Source organism: Chiloscyllium plagiosum, unplaced genomic scaffold, assembly GCF_037043375.1.
Source record: "Chiloscyllium plagiosum isolate Xiang-an unplaced genomic scaffold, Cpla_swu_hap1 HiC_scaffold_7, whole genome shotgun sequence".
NCBI classification, from domain to species: domain Eukaryota; kingdom Metazoa; phylum Chordata; class Chondrichthyes; order Orectolobiformes; family Hemiscylliidae; genus Chiloscyllium; species Chiloscyllium plagiosum.
This window is the reverse complement of record NW_028270145.1, coordinates 72708132-72727567: the sequence shown is the minus strand read 5'-3', so window position 1 is coordinate 72727567 and position 19436 is coordinate 72708132. Positions and strand designations below refer to the sequence as shown.

The window sequence follows — 19436 nt, the reverse complement described above, 5'->3', positions numbered from 1 at the left end:
CAAGCAGCCTTCAGTCAAACTGAAGTAAAGACACTTGGGAGGAAAGCTAAAATACGGAAACAGTTATGGTTGTTGGAGACCAGTTGGCTTCTTCATTATGATAATTGCACAATATTTATTTCCATTCATAACTTAGAATAAAACAGTGCACACCTGCCTGCAGCAAAGCTGTTGTCATAACTGACAAGAAGCAGTTTGTGATCATTTGAAATCTGGTATTGTTTCTTTTTGTCTTGAGTTAAAGACAAAAATAATCAATAGAGTCATAGAGATGTACAGCACAGAAACAGACCCTTTGATCCAACTCATCCAGATGTCCTAACCTAACTTAGTCTCATTTTCCAGCACTTGGCCCAAATCCCTCTTAAACGCTTACTATTCACATTCACATTGCCTTTTAAATGTTGAAATTGTACCACCCTCCACCACTGCCTCATTCCATACTCACCACCTTTTGCGTGAAAATGTCGCCCCTTAGGTCCCTTTTAAAGTTTTACCCTCTTAACCAAAACCTATCCTATCTAATTCTAGATTCCACCCCCCACCCGAAGGAAAAGACCTTGTCTATTTACCCTATTCATGCCCCTCATGAGTTTACAAACCTCTATAAGGTCACCTCTCAGCCTCTGACACTCCAGCTAAAACAGCCCCAGCCTATTCAGCCTCTCCCAATAGCTCAAGTGCTCCAACCCTGGCAACTTCCTTGTAAATCTTTTCGGAACCCTGTCAAGTTTCACAATATCCTTCCAGTAGGAGGGAGACCAGAACTGCGCCCAGTATCCTGTACAACCAAGTTATGACTTCCCAACTCCTGTACTCAATGCTCTGACCAATAAAAGAAAGTATACCAAGCGCTGCCTTCACTATCCTATCTACCTGCTACTCCACTTTCAAGGAACTATGAACCTGCACTCCAAGGTCTCTTAGGATTTACAAGGTACAAGTCCTGCTCTGATTTGCTTTCCCAAAATGTAGCACCTCGCATTTATCTAAATTAAACTCCATCTGCCACCCATTGGCCCATCTGATCAAGATTCCATTGTACACTAAGAGAACCTCCTTTGCCTGTCCACTGTGCCCCCAGTTTTGGTGTCATCTGCAAACTTACTAACTATACCTGCTATGTTTGCATCCAAATCACTTATATAAATGACAAAATGTAGTGGACCCAGCATCGATCTTTGTGGCACACCACTGTTCACAGACCTCCAGTCTGAAAAACAACCCTCCGCTGTCTTCTACCTTTGAGCCAGTTCTGTTTCCAACTGGCTAGTTCTCCCTGTATTCAATGAGATCTAACCTTGCTAACTAGTCTACCATGAGAAACCTTGTTGAATGCCTTACTGAAGTCCATATAGATCACGTTCACTGCTCTGTCCTCATCAATCCTCTTTGTTACTACTTCAAAAAACTCAATCCAGTTCATGAGACATGACTTCCCAGACACAAAGGCATGTTGACGATCCCCAATCAGTCCTTGCCTTTCCAAATACATGTAAATCCTATCCCTCAGGACTTCCTCTACCAACTTGCCCCCACCGATGTCACACTCACTGGTCTGTAGTTCCCTGGTTTGTTCTTACCACCTTTCTTAAATAGTGGCACCACGTTAGCCAATCTCCATTCTTCCAGCACCTCTCCTGTAGCAATCATTTCCGTAGCTTCCCACAGCATTGCAGGGTACACCTGATCAGGTCCTGGAAATTTAGCTGCATTTATGCATTTTAAGGCATCCAGCACCACCACCTCTGTAATATGGACATTTTTCAAGATGTCACCATCTATTTCCCCACATTCTATGTCTTCCATGCCCTTCTCCACAGTAAATACTGATGGAAAACACTCATTTACTATCTTCCCATCTCCTGCGGTTCCACACACAGGCTGCCTTGCTGATGTTTGAAAGACCCTATTCTCTCCCTCGTTACCCTTTGGTCCTTAATGTATTCATATAATCCCTTTGGATTCTCCTTAACCCTATTTGCCAAAGCTATTTCATGCCCCCTTTTTGTCCTCCTGATTTGCCTGTTGAGTATAAAGGCAGTAGAAGTATACTTTTCTAAGGATTCACTCAATCTCTGCTGTCTATTCCTAGCATAATTCCTTCTTTTTCTTGACCAAAACCTTAATTTCTCTAATCATCCAACATTCCCTACACCTCCCAGCCTTGCCGTTCACCCTAACAGAAACTTACTGTGTCTGGATTCTCAGTATCTCATTTTTTAAGGCTTCTGATTTTCCAGCTGTCCCTTTACCTACAAACATCTGCCCCAATCAACTTTTGAAAGTTCTTGTCTGATACCGTCAAATACTTCATCCAATTTAGAACTTCAACTTTTAGATCCAGTCTATCCTTTTCCATCATTATTTTAAATCTAATAGATTTATGGTCGCTGGCCCCAAAGTGCACTCCCACTAACACCTCAGTCACCTGCCCTGCCTTATTTCCCAAGAGTAGGTCAAGTTTTGCACCTTCTCTAGTAGGTACGTCCACATAGTGAATCAGAAAATTCTCTTGTACACATTAATAACATTTCTATTTTCAATAATATACAACAGAGCCAGACACTTCTGGATCAAGATCTGACTCATAAATACTGACAAGTAAATTACCTTCTAAAACAAGATAGATTATAACTACCTCCATATGACATTCAATAATGACAAAATTGCTCAGTCCCACACCATCAATATCCTGAGGAATTATTCCAGTACACCTGTTTCAGTAACATAAATCTCATGGTCACTGGAGCTGGTCAGAGATTTGGTATTCTGTAGTAGCGGGCTCACTGCCTGGTTTGCCAAAACCTACTCATCACAGAAGTCATAAGTTAGGAATGTGATTGGATACTCTTCACTTACCTGTATTGGTGCAGTTCCAAAAGCATTCAAGAAGTTGTATGCTATCTCGGGCAAAGCAGTCTATTTGATTGCCATGCTCCTCCATCAAACATCCATTGGACTTGTTCAAAATTTGGAGCTACTTACCTTCCAATCTTTGTAATGGTTACTACAGTGGTTTTAAAAAAACTGAACACCTATTCTGAAAGTGAATTTTTAAAAACTTCTATAAATTATGTTCACTTATGTATTTTGTGTGTTCTGACAGACGCTTGTGGCAACATGTTACTGAAGCTTTGGAGGTAAACAACATAGATAAGGCAACTGAATATAAGAGCTTATTGGAGGAACGTCAGAGATCAGAAGCACGACACCGCACAGAGACACAGACACCATGGGAAACAAAATATTTCCACCAGGAGGTGATGACTGTTAATTGTAAATTTTTGCTGCTAATTGAAAATTTTTGCAATTCATCGAAAGAGGCTTGAGTATACAATAGCGTGTTTGTTGCAAGCTGTAGAATTAGACTTGTGAAATTGATTTTATGCTGTTTTAATTGCTGCTATTTTTCACTGTCAAGGAGGAAGCCTCACTACCATTTTGTTTATTGCTTCCACTTCTGCCAATTTTGCTACCTTTTGGGAGTCCCGTGCTAGAATTATTTTAAGTGTGTGACTTTACCTGAACTTTAACAGGCTGATGATTCTAACTTGCTGGTTCAGTGAATATTTTCGCAGGATTTATTTTACACTATAAGTTGGTGTCAATAAGAAATTTAGTTTTCACTAACTGTGTATTGCAACACTGAAGGAGACAATGTGGCTTTTTAATGCCTGTGCAAGCCCTTTTGATAGATCAATCCAATCTAATGTCTTGCATTCTTCATCAACCCTGTCTCAAATCTTTATTAAAGAAGACCGTCCAGCATTTGGCCTAGATTTTCTATCCTGAAGTTTTGCGCAGTCATGAAACTTCCCAGCTCGCTGAGAGAAAAGGGTGCCCTAAGATCTTCGTTCTGACATGATCTGGTGGGATGGTAAGAGTTATGTGCTAGAGACAGGCCCATCACCCCCAGAAACAGTTCTTGCCAGCTCCATAAATTACCAAATGCCAGTGTAGGCAGGTTAACAAGCCCACCTTGATGCTGTTGGACTATATGCCAATTGTGAGCTTTCATATTAGATCCTCTAGATCATACCCACCCCATCCATTTCCCCTGCCCATTCATGTCAACTTGTGACTTCACCTAACCCCAGTAGCCCCTCGTGCACTACATTTCAACCTATGCCCCTCAACTCCACATAATGGTCCCTTATGATCCCATGTCAACACTTGCTTCCACTCAACTACAGCACCTTAAAGCTCCTATGTCAGCAGTTCTATAGAATGTCCACACACCTTGCATCCTTTGCCCTTCCCTGCCTACCAAATAAAAAGACAGTTGTGGAATCCAACTCAAAAAGTTCTCTGTAATCTGAAAACAAAGTGTTTTCTGCTTTTTTTTAATATGTATATCCTTCACGTTATTCTGCCTTTAATCCCATTGACTTTAATTTTCCAAAATGTTTTTAACATGTAATATTTTAGACTTCCAAAAGCCTTTTGACAACCAACATCAATGGCACTATCCTCATCAACTCTCTCTGTTGTTTCATCAGATAACTTTAATTATGTCATGCTTTTTTAAGAAAATCTATTTAGTTTACTTATTAGACCATATTCTTTTAAATGCCAGATATATAATTTCAATTGTTTTTATCCTTCTTACCCAATATACTCTAAATCCCCTTATGTAAAGGCTAATGTAACAATTATCATCTTATGTTGCTATACTTGTACATTCCTTGTACTCAAATCAAAGTATCCTCCAGATCTTGCTGCAACATTTTAGCCTCTCCTTTATTTTAAAAAAAAGTTCTCTCAATTTACAAGCTTAAACCTGTTACAGGCACCTTTAATTTTTATTTATCCATATTTTCTAGGGTGATGGTTGGATCTACTACAAGCCTCTATGGAGGTCTACAAGAGACAACATGGAGATAAGTGCACCGACACCTTAGACTCTCTGCAACTGGACTAGAGCAACATGGCATTAAATAATCATTCAAAAACCTAGCTGTGACCAATGTTGTTTAGCCATAATGGGGTTTCATATTAAAATGTAAAATGCAGTTAATCTTTCAGCTGCTTTTACCCAACATTGTGTGTCTGTATGATAGATTGCGTGCTCCAAGTACAAATTGGCATGGTAACGTGAAGGGCACTTTAATGCTACAGGAAAAAACAAGTGAAAGCAATTTTTATCCTCAACTACGTTTTGTATCTTATCTATAGTCTTTTGACTTAAATTACTTTTTGGCAAGGATCTTGTATTATTTTGACACCAGTACTTGAATGAGGTATTGCTTCAATGATCGTTGCTGCCTCAAAACAAAGATTTATTTCTAACTGGCACAGTGTAGTGCTTTTTTTCGGCTTGTTCATGCAGTTGACAAGAATAGCTGAGAGTCAGGACTGTTGATTCAGTCTGAAATTGTTGTAACTAAAAAAAATGCCAGGGTGACCTTTTTGACTTAATCTATTATTTAAGCTGTTTTTAAAAAAAAAAGACTATTCAGGAGAAATTTGTCATATGAAGTTCCTTTTAAGTACATTTCTTTAAACATTGCAGGCAATTTTTAAAAATTCCCAAAACAGGGTAAGCAAATTGAAAACAGTACACTTGTTCCATTGAGTAATGTCATTCAAAATACCTTGTATCCAAAGTGTTGTGCCTTATATTGTATTTTTTTAGTATTGTGTTCTGATTAGAGTGTGTGATCTTTGCAGCTGAATTATGGCTGAGTTAACGTTTCATCATGAAGTGAAAATGTAAAGAATTTTATGAATTGATTTTGTTTCAATTTATTTGCAGAAGCAACTTAGTAAGCAAATCTCCATAATATGAGTGTTAAAAAAGAGAATGTGATTTTAACTGAATTACTTTCAAGGGAACAATATAGAGAATATCTCTCCTAATAATGGTGAAACAGTGATGATTTGTTTTAAGACTGCTGTTGACACATTGGTAAAGTGTAGTTGAGCACACTGGGGTTTAAAAAAGACTCCAATGTCGTCATCACTGGTGAGATATTCTGTTTATTGTGTGTGTATGGCTCTTGAGAATTGCAATAAATCTGAAATGGCAGTTTACTACTGACCATTTAATTGTTGTCTCATACAAAGATAAATATTGATCTTGTGAGAATGACAGTACCATTCATGCTACAAAGAATAAATTTTGTCATCTATGCATTGACACTTGACAGTTGGTGTTTTCTAATGTGTGAGAAAACGTTAACTTATAAAATAAGCTTACATGTTGTGCAATATTCCATGTTAAGCACACATTTATGTGAGATTCTGTATAATTTTTTTTATAACTTTAATTGTAATTTAACAGGTTAGATCTGAATTCAAAAGAATCTTTGAATGTTTTGTTGCTGGGATGTTTAGGCAAGGAATGAGCAGTACTTTTTTTGAGTTCTTGATCATGAGACAGTAAAAGCAGAAAACATCATCACTTGTGTTTAAAATCAGAAATGAATTTGAAAGCATATTGATTGTTACACAACACTTTGAGGCTAGAGTCCTGTATATTTTGTAATCATATATAATGCACTGAAGGAAACTCAAAATGACACTCCTGTAGTAGTAGCAAGTGTGAAAAGATTGAATTAAACATACTGCAAAAACGCTCAATTTTGCAATATTTCTTTTAAAAGTTTATCTAGTTGCGCCTCGGGAGTTGTCAAAGAAAATGCAGAATGCGATGCAAAAATGATATTGATGAATAGTGGTCAGCAACTAAGAATTCAAAAATGTCTCAAGTCATTATAAATGCACTAAATTAGTTAATACAGCTATGCTTCGGAAAGAACTGTTTCTCACAGTTACAAGTATAAAATAACCTCTAGTCAAAAATATTGGGATATATAGTCATAGAGATGTACAGCATGGAAACAGACCCTTCAGTCCAACCCGTCCATGCCGACTTCTGCTGTTTTTTTGTGTTAAAGATCACTGGTTAATCCTGAAGCAGATATCACATCAGAATGATTTCTATCATCTTTTCGCCTGCCCTAGTCTAGTTATTCAGTAGGATAAGACTAGGATCTTCAGGGAATATCAATGTTCTGCTGTGCATTTGGAAAAGCATGAAGTTGTGCCTTGCATTAATATAAAATTACAATCAAGCTAAATTGATGCAATGTGTAGATTTTACAGTTAAAAACAGTCAAAATCTTGTGTTATATGTTTGTTCAAACAAACCTTTTTCTTGCGCGTAGAATGAGGTCATACCTTGTATAACAACTGTTTGTAATTTACACTCAAATGCTTGAGATTATGCGATATTATCTCAGCCATTCTTTTAATAACTATTAATTTTACTTTCAGGTTCCTGACTTGAAGCAAAATGGTTTTAAATTTCAATTTTTTTTATTATTCATGGATGAAAGTGTAATTGGTATGGCCAGCACATATTTTATACCCTCCTGACCACAGTGCTGCCATCTTTTGATGTGTCTCCTTCAGATGAGACAGGAATACACAGGGATAATAGAGGATCTGAACGCTGCTAAAAAGGGATAATTCTATGACTTTTTTTGATGAGTTGAGAGGATAACTTTCTCCATGTTTTAGTAAGGAAGGTTTTTCAGGGTCAACTGGGTAATTCCAGAAAAGGATCATCAAATAAAATGTGATGATGTAGTTAGGGAGCAGCGCTTTTATTTAGATGAAGTTTGAGATCACCGCTGCTTACTCAACAAATAAAGAATCAAACTCTGTGGTTTTGAGCAAACAAAAATTTCTTTCAAACGTGTAAAACACATTACAACATAGATGTAATTTATACTCTGTCTCAAGTCCAGAATTAATGTGGTGATAAATATGGCTTAAGAGTCCCATAGACTTCTCAGCAGTCCCTTTGGACGTTAGTGAAATTTTAGGTTATGAAATCTCGACAACAATTTCTTGTTTATGATTGAAATATTCCAATTCTTCATCTTCAAAGATCAAGTATTGAAATTCCCTCAAAGCCATTCCCCCTCACAGATTCAACAACTGCTTATGATCTGGTAATTCAATCTTTTCCCCCAAGATTTCTGTTTCATTGAATTCCAAAGGTTGCGCTGTAGCATCTATGTGCACACAGCTCGAGCTCTCCCACAGACAACTAGCTTTATCAAACTGACATTGCTCCAAGGCTTCTCTGAGCTACAATACTTCTCAGCTGCACTAAGCAAATTCACCCTGTGGTCTTCCTTCACCCACACTCTCAGCTGTAGTGCATGATCAATGGTTTCCATTGCTCCACCCAAGCACTAATTACATGGAGAAATAAAATGGCTCCTAGGACAGCTTCCTAACCCTAGTACCCAGAGCCCATGACACTCCTCTCAGCAGCACTTTTTTTGAATGGAGCCTATTCCTCTGCTCTGCTTCATGTGACTAACATTTCACAGAATTTGCTATTTATTGACAACTTGGGCCCCATACCAGGCAGGTTCACTACTCTGTGAATGATCAAGCACTGCCTGAGTTTTGCAGTAATGGAGAGAATTGAGAATGCTGGGCATTGTATGCACAGCCTGTCCTACTACCCATATGCGCTGGAACACCCGGGACGTGGTGGGAATTATAGCACTTGGCCTCTGCTAGTTCCAAATAAAGATAAGTTTCGGTTTCTTTAAATCTAGGTTGATGCTGGATGATAAGTGGTTTTATTATTTGTATTTTTTATTCCTATTTTATATAATTGAATGGTTTTCTCAGGGATCATTTAAGAGCCAGCTTTAATGCAGTTATATATGGCATTCTGGAAAATGTGGTGTCAACTTAATGACGGTAGTAAGCAGGACTTATGCCAAATAGCATAAATGACAGACCAAGTTAAGCAACCCCATGACCAACAGATGAGCTCTAACTCTGCAGTCCTACCACATCCAGTCATGAATGGTGGTGGACAATTAAGCAACTCACTGAAGTAGGAGGCTCCACAAATATCCTAGCTTCCATAATGGAAAAGCCCAGCACATTGTGCATAGGATAAGGCTAAAGCTTTCGCAGCAATCTTCAACCAGAAGTGCTGAGAAGATGATCCATCTCGGCTTACTGTAGTGGCCCCAAGCATTACAGATACAAGTCTTCAGCCAATTTGATTCACTCCATGTCATAATCAGAAAACAATTAGAGACTTTGAGTTTGCAAAGACTGAGCCTTGACAACATTATGGCAATAGTACTGAAGGTTTATGTTTGAAAACTTTCCACTCTCCTAGCCAAGCTTTTCCAGTATAGTTTCAACACTGGCATCTACCCAACAATATAGAAAATTTCCTTAGTATCTCTTGTGCACAATAAACAGGACCAATCCATCCCAGCCAATTACTGCCCCATCCATCTACTCTCGATCAACAGTAAAGTGATAGAAGGTTTCATCAACACTGCTATTAAGCAGCATACACTCAGCAATAACCTGATCAGTGATGTCCAGTTTGGGTTCCACCATGGCCAGTCTGCTCCTAACCTAATTACAGCCTTGATATAAACATGGACAAAAAGAGCTGAATTCCAGAGGTGAGGTGAGAATGATAACCCTTGACATCAAGGCTGCTTTGAAACAGAATGTAGTGTCAAGGAGCCCCAGCAAAACTGAAATTAGAGGGTTAAAGGCTGGTGGGAATCATACCTGGCACATAGGATGAGGTCGTGGTTATTGGAGTCCAACATTTCAAAACCTTGATGTCTCGTAGGAGTCCTTGGGGTAGTGTCCTAGGCCCAACCATCTTCAGCTGCTTCCCTCCCTTATAAGGGCCACAGTGGGGACGTTTGCACAATGTTCAGCGTCATTCACAACTCCTCAGATACTGATGCAATCCATGTTCAAATGCAACAAGATCTGGACAATATTCGGACTTGGACTGATAAGTGACAAATAACATTCACAGCCCACAATTGCCAAGCTATGACCATTAGCAATAAGAGAGAATCTGACCATTGACCTTCACTGGTATTAGCATCATTTAATCCCCCAGAATCACCATTTTGAGGCTTAGCGTTGACCAGCAATGCAATTGGACTTGCCGCATAAACACAGGAGCTGTAAGAGTAGGTCAGAGACAAGGAATACTTTGGCAAGTAACTCATCTGATTCCCCAAAGCCTATCCATCATCAGGTGTGTGATGGAATACTCTCCACATTCCTGGATGAGTACAGCTCCAACAATACTCAAGCTTGAAACTATCCTGCTTGATTGGCACTACATCCACAAGCATCCACTCCCTCCACCACCAATGCTCAGTAGCAGCAATGTGTACTAACCACAAGATGAACTGCAGAAATTCAGCAAAGATCCTCCCACAACCATTCCATCTAGATGGACAAGGGCAGCAGATACATGGGAACACCACCACCTTCAGGTTCCCCTCCAAGCCACTCACCATCCTGACTTGAAAATATATCACTCTTGCTGGGTCAAAATCCTGGAATTTCCTCCCTAATGGCGTTGTGGGTCAACCCACAGCAGATGGACTGTAATAGTTCAAGAAAGCAGCTCTGCATTACCTTCTCAAGGGCATCAAGGGATGAACAATAAGTGATGGCCATAACCCTAAAATAAGTTTTTTAAAAAAAAAGGGTGGGGGTGGGTAGAATTTGAGAGAGCTTTAGCAGATAAGGTTAAGGAGAATCCAAGGAGGTTCTGCATGTAGATGGCAAAAGAGCAACTGGGAGAAAATAGGGTCAATTAAAGATAGAGGATGTATAAGTATAGAACCACAGGAGATGGGTAAGAAACCAAATGAATATTTTGTCAGTATTTGCTGTGCATAAAAACATGGGGGAATAATTAGTGATATCTTGAAACCAGTCCACATTACAAAGAAGAGGTGCTGGATTTCTTAAAATGCATAAAGATAAATAAATTCCTATGTCGTGATCAAGTGTATTCTAGGACATTGTGGGATACTAGCAAAGAAACTGCATAGTTCCGAACAGAGACATTTGTATCATCCAGCGCCTCACCTGTGGCTGTAGAAGACAGGGAGGGTGGCTAATGTTGTACCTTTATTTATGAAAGACTACAAAGAAAAATCAGGGAACTATAGACTGGTGAGTCTCACATCAGTGGTACGTAAGTTGTTAGAGGGGAAGTCTACATGAACTTTAGCAAGGCTTTCAACAAGGCTCTGCATGTTATAATTAGATCACATGGGATCCAAGGAGAGTTAACCAGTTGGATACAAAATTGGCTTGATAGTAGGATACAGATGATTATTTTAAAGACTGGAGGCCTATGACCAATAGTATTCCACAGGGATCAGTGTTGGGTCCACTGTTGTTTGTCATTTAAATAAACAATTTGAATGAGAATATAGGAAACATGTTTCATAAGTTTTCAGATGACTCCAACATTGGTGGAATATTGGACGGTGAAGAAGGTTATCGCAGAGTACAACAGGATCTTGATCAGCTGGGCTAATGGGCTGAGGAGTGGCAAGTAAAGTGTAATTTAGATAAATGTGAAGTGCTAAATTTTGGCAAGACAAACCAGGGCAGGACTTACACAGTTAATAGTGGGGCCCAGAGAGACCTAGGGGTTTAGTTACATAGCCTTGAAAGTGGCTTCACAGGCAGAAAGGGTGGTGAAGAAGGTGTTTAGTATTTTTTCCTTTATTGCTCAGAGCACTGAGTATATGAATTGGGACGTCATGTTGCAGCTTACAGGACACTGATGAGGCCACCTTTGGAGTACTGTATACAGTTCTATTTGCCCTGGTATTGGAAAGATATTATTAAATTGGAAAGGGTATAGTAAAGATTTACAAGGATGTTACAGGGACTGGAGCATTTGAGTTCTAAGGGGAGGCTGGATAGGTTGGGACTTTTTTCCTAGAGTGTAAGAGATTGAAGGATGACATTATAGAGATTCATGAAGGGCATAAATAAGGTAAAGAGCAAAGGCCTTCTCCCTCAGGTAGGGGAGTTAAAAACTAGAGGGCATAGATTTAGGAGAGAGGAAAGGTTGAAAAGGGACCTGAGGGGCAATGTTTTCACACGGGGTGCTGTGTTTATGGAATGAACTGCCAGAGGAAGTGTTACTTTCAGGTACAATGACATTTCAAAGACATTTGAACAGGTACGTGAATAGGAAAGATTGAGGTAAATGGGCCAAATGCAGTCAATTGGGGCTGGTTTAGCTTGGGAAACTTGGTCAGCATGGATGGGTTGGACTGAAGGGTTTGTTTCCATGCTCAATGAGTCTTGATTTGTTTTATGACTCTGCTGTCATTATTGCTTGAATGTATCATTTGTTTCTAGGTAATCAGAGCTGGACGTGCTTTAAACAAAATTACTTTTGTGCACCATTATACAGTTTGACCAGGACTTCCTCCAATTTGTTTCTTCCACCACTAAAAGTGGACAGAGGTAATGACTAGATGACTACTTTATGGAACACCTTTTGCTTTGTGTGTAAAAATGACCCTCAGCCTCCAGTTGCCTGCCACTTCATACACTGCTGTGTTCTCTGGCCAGCACTTCTGAAAGCTGTTGCAGTGCTCCAGCAAAGCTCACTGCAAGCTGGAGGAACAAAATCTCTTTATCCACCTTCAAAACTCAACATGTGGTTTTACAATTTCAGAGCGAGAATGCCCTGCTCCATGATTATTACCTACCCCCAGTTGTCATATATGTTGCTTCCAGCATAGCCAACCCATTTTCAACAAAGCACACTTTCCATTAGCATCCATTCAGCATTTATTTGTCCCCTTGCTTGTCAACAGCTATCATTTTGTCTGCTTTCCTCTTTCTTTTTTCCTCTCTCTTAGACTGACTGTTCCACTGCCCATCTGCAGCCTGTAATCAGCATGAGTTTCACCATTAAAGTACCACTACTACTTTGTTTTCAGTTCTGATGAAGGGTCATTAGAATCAAAACGTTTACTGTGTTGCTCTCTCCATGGATGCTGTGCGACCTGCTGAGTTTCTCCAGTACTTTATGTTTGTGTCTTTCATTTTAATGGTTTTATTGGTTTAGCAATGTTAATTATTTTTGTTAAAGCACATTGGAAGTTAATTATTTTTATTAATGGATCACTAGAAACTAAACTTGTCTATTCATCTATTATGGCTACATGCTGAAATGTATTTATTGTATTAAAATATCAGCAGCAATTAAAACCGACAAAAAAAGTTAAAACTGTGCACAAATGAAAATATTACACCCTGAGGCACTGAAGATCTTTCCATTTCAATCACACATGTTTTATTATTAATCCAAAAAAACTCATGTGATGTGAATTTCAAAAAGGAATAGTTCATAGAGTTCAAAGCAACAGTTAGCTTTGACTTTCCATTACATCATTTTAAAATATAAAACAGATGGAGTAAAGTAAATCTCAGGATTCAGATAACAGCAAGGCATACAAGCCATGATTTCCATGGTTTATCATTTAATTGTGATTCCTCTAATTATGTTGGTTACTCAAAGAATCAACGTATAAGACAACATGTATACAAACAATGGTCTGAATAATATTTATGAATCACATAATGGTAATAATAGTACACTAATGCCTCTCAGCCCAAAGTTCTTTGATTACTGTTTAAATCATTACTTTTTTTCAATTTTTATGCCACTGTATAGATTATAAACAGAGGACCCTGTACGGATTGAACAAATTCTCCTGGTTAGACTCAGAATCCAGATAAACTACTAGAACTATTTTTAATGCTGTAGTCCTCAGACTATTTAACTAAATTATAAACGTAACTGTTCCTTAGCCACCCACAACTACATTTATAGTGCAGTATATGTACTATAATGAAGCTATCGTATCATTGGCAAAATAAAAATTGTTGAACTTTGCGGTTGTTACATAATGCAATCCTACTGAATTTGGTTTTTGCTTCCAGATCGTGCTTTATCACCTAACTAAGCCAACTCCTTAAAAAAACTTGACTTGAATAAGGAACCAAGTACAAAAATGTAATTGCTTTTGAATTTGAAAAGTATTTTCAAATGTAGCATAATTCCAGTGAATGACTTTGTATCAATCAATGAATGAAATACAGTGAAGACCCATGCTAGCAGATAAATCGACACACTGCAGGATAGGTAAGTAAATTACATCATGAGATGTTAGGCGCAGGCTTGCATCTGATTTCTCTGATGTGTTAGATCATCACAGTGGGAAAGGAAATTCATCACAAGCCAATATTAAATCTTCCCACAGAAAAACTAGCTAGATACACTGAAACCCCATATATTTTCAGCAACAAATCTGTATTTTGGAGGCCAACTGCCATGTCCTCTATATGGAGTACAGAAGGCAAATGTGCACATCTAAATAAAACAACAAAGCGATGCACAAGCACTGTTAAATTCAAAAATCAAAATTCAATCACAAACAATTGTTTGTGTTTCATATACTATAAAAGAGCGTTCTAAATCACATTTTCACACCTTTTGCAGGAGTACCAGGTCTCTGTTCCCATAGGTACAATTTAGTTTTTATGTTATAAAATCTATGCTTTAGAACCTCTGTTGCTTGGCTGTAACATTTTTCTTCATGCATGCCTCCAATGCAATCTCATCCCATCCCACAACCTAAAACACTCCTGCCAGCAGAGCTTGATATAATTTGAAGAGAACACAACAGTGCTCTAGCTAGCCTGTAATTATGTTGTGACATGCAGTTTAGTATTTAAGTTAATCTATTATTAATTGTTTCATTCTAAGTGCCATATGTTCTAAAGTTATTCAGATTGCTGCATTAGGCACTAATTTGAGGAATGTGCAGTCTTTGTACTCCCACTGCTGATACTTGCCCTGCATTCCTAAACTCCTCCAAATCACAGAGCCAGAAATCAAGGTGAAAGGTGGAGAATGGCAAGATTATACAATGTGCTGTTCTTGAAACTAAACTTGTGCAAATAACAATCTCCATAACAGCTGGTACACAGTGCAAGAATCTTTTAAAGTTTTATTTTAATAATTGAAATTTGAAGTTTGAGAACAACTCAAGCAAAAAATAAGTTCATTTAAAAGCAAGTAACTAAGGGGCATTCCCATAATTGATGTTTATTCTGAAAGCAATGACTCATACTAGGGTGCGGCAAACATTTTAAATCTTCCTTTTTTTATTTCCTTAAGTGGCCATTGTTAGCATGTCATTCATTACATTGGGATAGCATTATACCTGAGCCAATTCTGACTTCACCCACACCCACTCCTTCCAATAGGTTTGATGGGATGATGAAAAGTTGAGTGTCTTGCATTTCTCCCAATTTCCTTTTCCTATTCCTCTACGATCTTGAAGTCAATTAACAGGATTCCCTAGGACCAATACCTTAATTAGCTAAGACAAATTATGAATTGAAAGTGGCATCTCCCTAGTTTGTATTGTTCAGTAGTACATCACCCAGTGCACTGTTGAACTGGATACATAAGAAATAGGAATGGGAGTAGGCCATTCAGCCCTTCAAGTCTGCAACACTATTCCACATAAGATAGCAGTTCATCCCAGAAAACAACTAACTGAGCCTTCTTTGAACAGTCTCCAATTCAAGTACACCTATCCTTCAATAAGTAGACTGAAATGTAGTCAGTACTCTAATTGTTATCTCACACTGACATCCTTTACAGTAACTGGGCTTCTATAATATTCTATCCCTTTGTGATGAAGGCCAACATTCCATTTGCCATCTTCATTATTTACTGTATCTGTATGCTAACGTTTCGTGGTTCATTTACAAGGATACGCAGATCTCTCTATACACAGCATTCTGCAGTTTCTTTACATTTAACAATATCCTACTTTTCTACTCTTCCTGCTACAGTAGTTGACTTTACATTTCTCACATGATACTTGACCTGCCAATCTTTTGCCCCTTTACCTATCTATACTCTTTACAGACTCTGTCCTCCTTACAACTTCCTTTCCCATCTGTTGTCTTAGTTTTAACAAACCTGACCACAATGCAAATCTGTCCCTGCATCCTAGCAATTAATATCCTGTAAATAGTTGAATTTCAAGCACAGATATTTACAATACCCTAGTAGGTATAGTTTGCCAACTTGAAAATTACTTTTATTCTGACTTTCTATCTCCCTGTTGTTAGACAATTCTGTATGCTTGCTAATATGTTAAACCATAAAAACATGATCTCGTTTATTTAACTTTTATGTGGTACTTTATTAAATGTCCTTTGAAAGCCAGATATGCTGCATCTACCAGTTCCCTTTATTCACCACATTTGTTCCATACTCAAGGAGCTCCAAGAAATTTGTCAAACATTACTTCCCTTTTCAATAATCTATGTTAAGTCTGTATATTTTGTTTTGTCAATATTAAATGACTGCTACTATTACCTGAAAAATATATTCTAGCATTTTCCTCATTATAGATTTTTGGCTAACTGGCATAGTTTCATGCTTTCTGCCTCCCTACTTTCTTGAATGGGGTTGTTGTATTTGTGGATTTCCAGAATACTGAGACTTTTCCAGAAACCATATAATTTTGGAAGATTACAATGAATGCATCATGGTGGTATTGGAGTTGCAGAGGGCCCAAAAGCTTCTCTTAATTTCAGCTTTAAACTGTATTAATCACAAATGATCTTATGACTCCCTCAGCAATCTATTAAAAAGTTTTATTTTTTGAAAAAAAACTTTGAATTAATCACTGGTATATTTTAGCAGAATGTTGAGTCAAACTCAGTATTTGAAACAAGGTTGGCAAATGCCAACCATAGTGAAAATAACATATTTCTGACATGGAGCCAGAGTCACTCCCACAGGGAATAAATGCAGGGAATTTATCAGCTTGAAATGGAGAAATTATGTTTCAACAGAGAAGCAACTTTGAAGAGAAGATTTGGAATCTCCTGATTTCTCCAGATGACCAAACTCATTTCTGCATTTTCAATGTAATTTGCCTTTTTCGGTTGTATGCTTTTTGAAATAAACACTTACTGTATAGGCTTGAAGGAAAATATACAGAGTCATGTAGTCATGGAGTTGTACAGCACAGAAACAGACCCTTTGGTCCAACTCGTCCAGGCTGACCAGATACCCTAAATTATTCTAGTTCCATTTTCCAGCATTTTGTCCATATGCCTTTGAGTCCTTCCTATTCATATACTCATGCTGATGCCTTTTAAATGTAATTGTACCAGCCTCCAACACTTCCTCTGGCAGCTCATTCCATATATCTTGGATATGGGGAGCAAACTGGTGCACAGTTTGGTCTCCCCAATATACACACAACTGTAGCAAAACATCCTTACCCAATCCCTTTGCAATAAAGGCCTACGTGCTATTTGCTTTCTAATTGCTTGCCAAACACACATCTTAACTTTTGTATTCCTTTTCCAAGTGTACCCAAATCGCTCTCTCAATGAACATTTGAGGTTCATCCTTTAAAAAAAATTCATCATTTCTTCTTCCTAGCAAAAAAATAAAATGCCACTCTGATGCCTATTCCTGTAAACTGTTAATAACATTTTGCAGCCTCTGGGTCCTCGCAAACTTGGATCAATTATTCTGTCTCTACTTCAAAGTGATTATTATTATTAATTGCAAACAGCTGAGGCCACAGTTGTAGCACTCCACTAGTTACAACTTGTCACCCTGAAATGTCCAGTTTATGTCCACTCTCTGCTCATCTTTTGTTAACCATTCCTCCATCCCTGCTAAAATGTTACCCTCAACTCTATCTTTTTGTATACCATTTGGTAATATAATGGTTATATCCTCAAAAAATGCATGTTTATCTAAACATGATTTCCCTTTCGTAAATCCACTATGACTTCGAAACCATAGCATTATCAGACTGTGTTATTAAGACTTCTTTGATGATCAATTCCAGCATTTTGCTGATTTCAGATGAACTGGCCTGTAACTCATCATTTACTCCCTTGCTTCTTTTTTTGAATAGCAAAGTTAGATTTCTACGCTGCTGGAGCCATTATAGATTCTAGGGAAGTTTGAAAAACTATAATCAGTGCATGCACTCTCTTAGTTTCTTTATGAGCACGAGCATGTAGGCTATCAAGTCCTGGGCATTTGATGGATATTAGTTCCTCAAGTTTCTCCAACATTTTTTTTTTCCTGCTGATGTGAATAGACTTATGAAATATCAGGAATTTCATATAATACTTTCAACAAATGTATTAATCTTTAGTACCACAAAATACCATTATACATATGCAAATTGTAGTATAGTCTTTTTCAGCAAATATGAGAAAAAGTTATTAAAATGCTGTATCGTCCAACAATTTTGCCATGTTGGGATGATTTCCACAATCCACAAAAAATGTCATCACACTTTATCAAAACAATTATACAGATATTCTGATTCAGTCATAATATTACGTAGTTGTAGTTCAATGCACTGCCTGAAATTCTGCTTAGATAAAGTGTGCACTTATCTGCAGTCCTCTGTAAAACAGATTGTCCTCATCAAATAACGTTATCGATAATGCATCATATCAATGCAGCTTTATTCATAGGACATCCTCTTTTTATTTTGGAATTCAGTCATGTAATTTTTCATGTACAGAAAGACCAAAATGTTTGCTCCTCTTGATGCTTGAATTTTTTCACTGATTCGTGACTAGTTCAATACTTTTATGTTCAGCAGGGTTTCTGAAATCTGAGACATTAGAACCTCCTTCCTTGCTTGCTTCACTGCTTGTATTGTTATTGAGAAAATCTTCACAGTTCATTTGTACTATCATATTAACTCTCTCAGCCACACAATGTGCTGTAAGACGAGCCTCAGGATCATGGTCCCAACATTCTACAATCGTGTCACAAAGGAAATGCATGCCCTAGACAAGGAAGAATAAAAATATATGGCAGTCACTACAATATAATAAAACTAATTGCAATATATTCACTTATGGCTACTACTTAATTTTAGTTGAATCCATTTAAAAAAGCAATTGTCATTAATTCTAGATTGTGCAGTTAAATTCATTGATCATATCACAATAATTAGTTATTCAGTTTATGACTCAACAAACTTAAAGCATTTTGCTTATGTTTTACTGACATAAGCTAAATAATTACCATAAAGCAGACTCTTAAAGACAAAACTAAAACAAAGAACTGTAGGCTCTGAAGATCTGAAACAAAGATAGAAAATGTTGGAGAAACTCAGCAGATCTGGCATTATCTGTGGAGAAAAAAACAGTTAATGTTTTGAATCAAATGTGACTTTGGCAGAGTTGAGGATTGCTGGACTTGAAACATTAATTGTCTTTTTCTCTCCACAAATACTGAGAGATCTGTTGAGGTGCTAAAGCATTTTCTGTCTTATTCAAAAACACTTGATTGAAGCCAACTACCCACGTTTCAATGTTATTAAAATGCTTCCTTATTTTTACATTGAAATCACGGATCAATGAAATTATGAGCCTGTTTTTCTGCCATTGGATGAAGGAAGCCAGTTTTAATATAGGAACCTTCCGATGAATGTCACAGTACCTGGATTCAAAAGTTAAAATTTTGAAATAAGTGTCTTAAAGCAGGAACAAACATG

At 37.7% G+C, this 19436-nt stretch overlaps 2 protein-coding genes across 4 annotated transcripts in view; one reads left to right on the top strand and one right to left on the bottom strand.

Annotated features, from left to right (window-relative positions):
* The window catches only part of osbpl11 (oxysterol binding protein-like 11), an 83115-nt gene extending 76530 nt beyond the window's left edge, over positions 1-6585 (top strand). For both annotated transcript variants that reach the window (XM_043693971.2, XM_043693973.2), the window contains 2 exons: positions 3110-3263; positions 4827-6585. In XM_043693971.2, the coding sequence (XP_043549906.2) occupies positions 3110-3263; positions 4827-4904 (232 nt within the window). In that variant the 3' untranslated portion in view covers positions 4905-6585. The remainder of the gene's footprint in view (positions 1-3109; positions 3264-4826) is intronic.
* A 7355-nt stretch (positions 6586-13940) lies between these two features.
* tgfbr2l (transforming growth factor beta receptor-like) overlaps positions 13941-19436 on the bottom strand; it is a 105918-nt gene continuing 100422 nt past the window's right edge. For both annotated transcript variants that reach the window (XM_087989184.1, XM_043693969.2), the window contains one exon: positions 13941-18723. In XM_087989184.1, coding sequence (XP_087845310.1) covers positions 18493-18723 — 231 coding nt within the window. In that variant the 3' untranslated portion in view covers positions 13941-18492. The remainder of the gene's footprint in view (positions 18724-19436) is intronic.